At 41.8% G+C, this 6,312-nt stretch overlaps 1 protein-coding gene across 12 annotated transcripts in view; it reads right to left on the bottom strand.

The window, feature by feature from the left end:
• Positions 1-6,312, bottom strand: part of LOC122528249 (four and a half LIM domains protein 2) — a 94,281-nt gene that overhangs the window by 7,184 nt on the left and 80,785 nt on the right. The window contains exons 1-2 of one of the 12 annotated variants that reach the window (XM_043653197.1): positions 3,976-4,133; positions 3,350-3,620 (exon numbers count right to left, since the gene is read on the bottom strand). The exons of 9 other annotated variants lie outside the window; for them this stretch is intronic. In XM_043653197.1, coding sequence (XP_043509132.1) covers positions 3,350-3,554 — 205 coding nt within the window. In that variant the 5' untranslated portion in view covers positions 3,555-3,620; positions 3,976-4,133. Of the gene's footprint in view, positions 1-3,349; positions 3,677-3,975; positions 4,134-6,312 lie in introns of those variants that run through there. 2 more of the 12 variants (XM_043653196.1, XM_043653195.1) reach the window with 2 other exon arrangements.

The raw sequence follows: 6,312 nt of genomic DNA, 5'->3' as shown, positions 1-6,312 counted from the left end.
GATGTTTTGAATGCACAATAACATGTGGGTTTTCTTCATCCCAATTATGATTATTATGAAAATTGAATATACCATCCCTGGTAAAACTAGCTTACTAGAGTTTGCTTACTAGAGTTTATAAAATTCATTGTATCTCATAAACGAAGACAGATAGGACATATATTCATTATTTTTAGGCGTACAATCAGCTCCCGAAGTGGGTCCCACAAGTTACGAAACACCCTGTATAATCTAGATATAGATAGAAAAAAAAAGAAGATGGTAAATTGTGGGTATTTTCCGCGCGTTGTTCCTCCGGTTCACCGTAAACCAGAAGGTGCGTGACGTCACTGCGTCCGAGCAATACCTCCGTATATGTATAAAGTCTGATGGTCCAAGGCCATCGACGTGGTAATATCGCATTATACGCGTTGCTCTGGCTCACGGTGTATGCCATATCGGCCCTGATCGAAATTGCACTTTCGATCCGATTTATCATCGACATATCGCCCCCACCCGGAGGGCGTCATAACGATCTCAAGGATTAATCCCTTGTTCCTCCTGTTCAATTCAAATATCGAATCACGATTTTTCATCGGAGGCAGCAACGCGCCGGGCGGGTGTGTCGGAGTGTATTTCTGGAAATATTTCTTGGGCGTCAATTCGGTAACCGCAGAGATGACAACATCCTCGAGATCGAGGATCGTTTCGAGTAACTCTCACGAGGTCTCGGATAGCCCGTCGAAAGCCACGATCCTCGGCCGCGTCAAGTCTAAATATAAATTCCACCAGCAAGGAGAGCGAAGCATCGGCTCTCTTCACTTTCCTCGCGCGCGAGTCCTAAACTCGGGGAATTCGTCGAGGATGAAAACACGTGAAACTCGACGCGAGACTGAATGTTAGCTGTTGCGCAACAGGGAAATATAGAACGCGGGGTGGCCGCGTCCGGCCCGTTTTCCAATCGTTCGCCGTTGCACAACGTTACATAAAAGTTTGCTCTTCGTCGTATCGTATCGTGTCGTGTCGTGTCGTGTCGTGTCGTGTCGTGTCGTGTCGTGCCGCGTCGTACGAGTCTCGGAGACGATCAATTTTCTTCGCGAGCAAACTCGAGATCGTTCTTCTCTCCGCGGCGTCGAAACTGGGCTGAACTCGATACGATAACGATACAGCGGCAGATTGTGCCGCGATAAGAAGACAGTTTATCACGATAGATATCGTAGTGCATCCAATTGAGAAAACGTGCACGAAACAGGCAGCTTGCAGCGATGAATCACATCACTCTTATTAATAGGACTTTCTTATCCGACTGCATCCGATTTTTCGATCGGTCACGATCAATTATTTCATTTCCTCTAATTCGGACCTGTCGATCGCGGTCGGACTTTCTCGATCGATTTGTCGCTGCCATCTCCATACGTTAGCCGCCGTTAGATCACGCAGAGGAAACATAATCGACGAGAAAGATGGCGTTTCGCGATCATTTTTGGCCAGTATACGCGAAGACTCGAATAAACACCGGGTGACATCATTGTTTAATCGCGCCACGGTGGACTCTTGGCAATTCTTGTTTCGCAATCGGCCAACGACAAATATTGCCGCATGCATTATGTCGTTTATCATTACGACGACGCCCGGTTTCATTAGATGAATTTGCATTGCGAATTATCCGCAAGCAAACGAAATTATCCGTATCGTCTCCTTAGAGAGAACACGGTTTCTGCGCGACTGGGAACACGAAACGGAGGTGACTGAAGTGGGAAATAAATTTTCCAGCAAGTCCCCAACCAAAGTGTAAATAAATATCAAATGGCACGTGTGGCGATCGTAGCCGGAACTATCGGGACGCTTCATTAATTCCCCGCGACGCAATCGATCACCGTTTACAACTATTAATCATAAAACTTGAACGTATAATTAACATAGAAACCCGTCTGTTTGGTTTTCTCGTCGCCTCGCTGGATGATTATCTCTTCTCTAAACACGACGCGGCAGTCCATTCGATCTCGATGGATGACTCGATGTTTCGTCGAACGATCTCTTTCGAGAAACCTCGAAAATTCTGTTTGCGACCGTTATTTACTGTGGGATTTTATATCTTCGCGAACGTAACGGATTCGTTAAGTTTTAAGAGTGCAAATTGAAACAACAGAAGAAAATTTGGAAGAAAACTGTTCTGCAAACTGCTTTAGAAATGGACATAACTAGAAAAATGGAACGCGTTCGTCGCTTCAAATCTACATATATATCACAATAAATATCGTACACGCGTTTTATAGATCTTAATGTATATAATAAACAATATATATGAACAATCCTACTTATTAGGAATCGTGTTTCTGAATAACTAGAAAAATGAAATCTAATCGTCACCTATAATCTGAATGTCACGATAAACATCTTTGTACTTTGAACATATTTTATACATCTTTACATGCATTTTGTAGACTGTAATGTACAAGCAAAATAAACGGACGATTGGCGATCTACTTATTAGGAATCGCGTCACTGAATAACTTAAAAAAAAAGAAATCAACCATTACCTAAATATCTATATATCACGATAAATATCTTTGTAATTTGAGCATATTTTATACATCTTTGCACGCGTTTTGTTGCTCTTTATATAAACAATCGGCGATTTACTTATTAGGAATCGTGTTGCTGAATAATTAGAAAAATGAAATATAATCTATGTGTCACGATAAATACCTTTGTACTTTGAACATATTTTATACATCTTTACACGCATTTTGTTGATCCTAATGTACAAAATAAATGAACGATCGGCGATCTACTTATTAGGAATCGCGTCACTGAATAACTTAAAAAAAAAAGAAGAAATCTAACCATTACCTAAATATCTATATATCACGATAAATATCTTTGTAATTTGAGCATGTTTTATACATCTTTGCACGCGTTTTGTTGATCTTTATATAAACAATCGGCGATCTACTTATTAGGAATCGTGTCGCTGAATCAGAATGATAATTAACGTGACTCGCTAGTCACAGCCACGGACAATCGGGATCCCATGGCCGTGCTCTCTCGTGTTTCCACGTAAGGTCGCGAGTGCCCCTCGAATTCCCTCTTTTTTTCGAGACTATTTCTCTCTTTTTGGTTTCTCTTTCTCTGCCACACGATTCGCTCGTGACTGTTCGATCGGCAGGCAGGTTTGTCGCGTCGACGTCGACCTTAGGAGAACTTTGAGAACGGGACCTTATCTGTCGCCCCCGCGTCCGTCGACTTGGTCTCGCAATGTCCTCGAAGATCGATCCGGAGAATGTCGGACACGACACTTATTCTTTTCTCTCCTTTCGTCGCGCGAGCGTCTGAATGAATCAAAGAACATGATCGTTTCTCGCGTCACCTGGATCTGCTTTCTTCGGATTTCCCAGGAGACAGTCTTTGCCAAGGCAGCATCTGAACTTGGAGTCACCCTCTATCGGAAACATGCTGAATATCGCGATGTCCTCGTCCTTCTCCTTCGCCCTTCTTATCCTGTCCTCGCCGACTTTCTTCGTCTGCAGGTGTAACTTGCTGGACAGCCGTTCGCTCAACGTGTCTGCGGCCATCTTTCCTTTTTTCTTCTTCTTCTTCTCACGAGTCTTTTAACTTCTTCTAAGACGACAGAACGTTCACTGAAATTTCGATATCGCGATATACGCGTGAAAGATATACCGACTCCTTTAGATTTCTCACTCTCGATCGCCGAGCAATGAAGTGCTAAACGAATTGTAAAACTGTCACAGATGGGACACGCATCGCGGTCATAAAGAACGAAAGAATCATCGTTTCTTCTACTGTGAAGAATGCTCCAAGACGTGACGCGTATTTTTACACCCGGTGTTTCGTTTGGAGTAAAATCCACCGTTCCCTCCCCCGAGAGAGAGAGAAAGAGAGAGGTCAGAAACTTGTCAGACCTGCGTCTACTTCTTTTTATTTTCCCAAAGAAAAGAACGCGATCGAGAAGTGAGAAAAAGCCAAGGGCCAAACCTGAGAGAATCGAGAAATAGTGTCTAAACGGCTGACGCGCGAAAAATGCGGTGATTCGAACGTGAATTCGAGCGCAAAGTCTCAGCGAGAGAGCAGATGCTAAGAAGGAGAAATCGGTGACCGATCGTACGATTGGCCCGTACGGAGTCTTGCGAGCCACTGAAGCAACCGGAGCGTGCCCGCTCCCTGGACTCACCGTGCACACCGCGCGAGCACGCGCAACGTGTCTTCTACTACGCTGATAAGTTTGCCTTTCTGCTCCACCAGACCCACTCTCTCTCTCTCTCTCTCCGCCATCCTGGAACGCATCCGCGAATATTTATATATTTACGCGGCGCGTTCGTTCCAGCGCCCGAGGCACGGTCTCGTTCGTCTGCCAGATTTCGTTCTATCGTTTTCGTCCTTTTCGAGACCATTTCCCTCGAGTCAGATGTCCAACGTGCATGTATTGTACATCGCCACAGATTTAGAAGCGAGTAACTAAAAGCAGTCGATTAATCCTCGAATAGCCGACGTAAATGAGCGACGTCACTTTTGACCCATAGCTGAATTTTCACTATACTTGCTTTGCACCCAACTTTTTTTGGTACAGAATGTTATCTCTATAATGTTCATATTATTTTTATATAATGCTTCAGCCAAAATTTCGAGAAATATCTTTCTTTGGAATATTTTCTTCTTCTTCGCTACGCTCAAGTTCTGGGTCAACGGTGACCCAGTGTCAGCTACACTTTAGGGTTAATCGGTCGAGTAAGAGTAGATTTACATGAACGCGGACATAACAGCTACGTGGTACACATGATACAGATTCTAACGTTGAACTTTGAAATTTATCATACAAAGTTTAAATAAATTTTACTGCTTAGAACATCTATTTTTCACTGTCCCTTTCGAAGTTTCGTTGCTAAAAATGTGGAAAATGTGTTGGAGTATTCTCAAAATATGAATTTATGTGAAGAAAAATTTGAATGAATTTATTCGAAACAAATCTGAACGTCATGGGATTAATTCGATCGTTTAAATGATGATTTCGCATCATTCTCACTTTCCCGGCAGGATATTTGAAATGACAGTTGAAATTTGTTGGAACTAAACTCGTTATAGAAGTTCGTAAGTAAATAATTGTACCATTTTGTTATTTCAATACTACAATAATCGAACTCGTCAATATAATTCCAGACTTTCGTTTAGTTTCAAGTGCTTGCAAAATGCGGGCACTCTTGTACTCAAAATTAATATTAACTCTTGTTTCGACAGAAACTTAACTGTCCACAAATCTGTTTCTTTTAATTATGTACTAATTTCAAACTTTCATTTTCTACAAGTGGGTACTCTTGTCAAAATTAATATCAACTTCTGTTTAGAATAGCTGTCCATAAATATATTTGTTCTAATTATCATTTAAATCATAGTGATTTATATGTAGAATATATTTTAGATACGAATGTTCTAGTATGTATGTATGTATGTATGTATATTTTTATTTCAGCCTCTTTGGATAAATACATTTATCCTTGCTTTTACATATTATAATATTTACATAATATTTTGCATCCTATTTTGCTTTATCCTATACTTATATTTATTCTTAACTGTGCTATTCTTTTGTACGAATGTTCTAGTATTAATAGATATTTTACTTTTGTTGACTAACTAAAATCAAATATATATGCGACGCCCGCCGTAAAAGTGTCAATAGACACGGCGTCGATCGTTTCGGCTGCGGTAGTCGCATCATTATTCGCGACATTCACACAAAGGTGAAGGATATCTCCAAGATAGACGTTATTGGAGAATAATTTCCTTTGGACGATTACGTGGTGATTAACACGTGGGTAATTAGCGGCACGAAGCCTCTTAAACCGCTCCTATTCACGGCCACCAAAGATTATTGTTCGAGCAAACTCGAACGAATGAATGACGAACTGCTTTGCCTGACAAACTAATCGCTCGTGATTCATCGAAGGAATTGCGTCGAGTTCACGTCGAGAACACGTTCCTTGATAAGCGACGTCGTACAGCGACAGAACTTAATTCGCACTCGACGATCGTCGCGCTTGTTAAACCTTTCGCGTTAAGTCGTGCTCGTTCGATTGAGTTATCGATTCTTCTGTGTGTTGCAATCTTCCAAGTTTCCTTCCAATGGTTGAACAAATAGCGGTGTCTTCGGGCTATGTTGTCAGAGTCTCGATTTAAAAAAAAATCTACTTTTTTCCACGAAGTAGATCTTCGCGATTTGATATCGCAGAGAGGTTCGATCCGTATACGGGCACACGCTGGTACCGAGTCATTTTCACAGACGATTCCTCATCGATCTCGCATAGCTATCCGCTCTCA

The sequence above is a fragment of the Frieseomelitta varia genome, unplaced genomic scaffold (assembly GCF_011392965.1).
Source record: "Frieseomelitta varia isolate USP_RPSP 00005682 unplaced genomic scaffold, Fvar_1.2 scaffold_247, whole genome shotgun sequence".
Classification (NCBI taxonomy): domain Eukaryota; kingdom Metazoa; phylum Arthropoda; class Insecta; order Hymenoptera; family Apidae; genus Frieseomelitta; species Frieseomelitta varia.
Note: the sequence above shows the minus strand (reverse complement) of the source record. Positions and strands in the feature narration are given on the sequence as shown.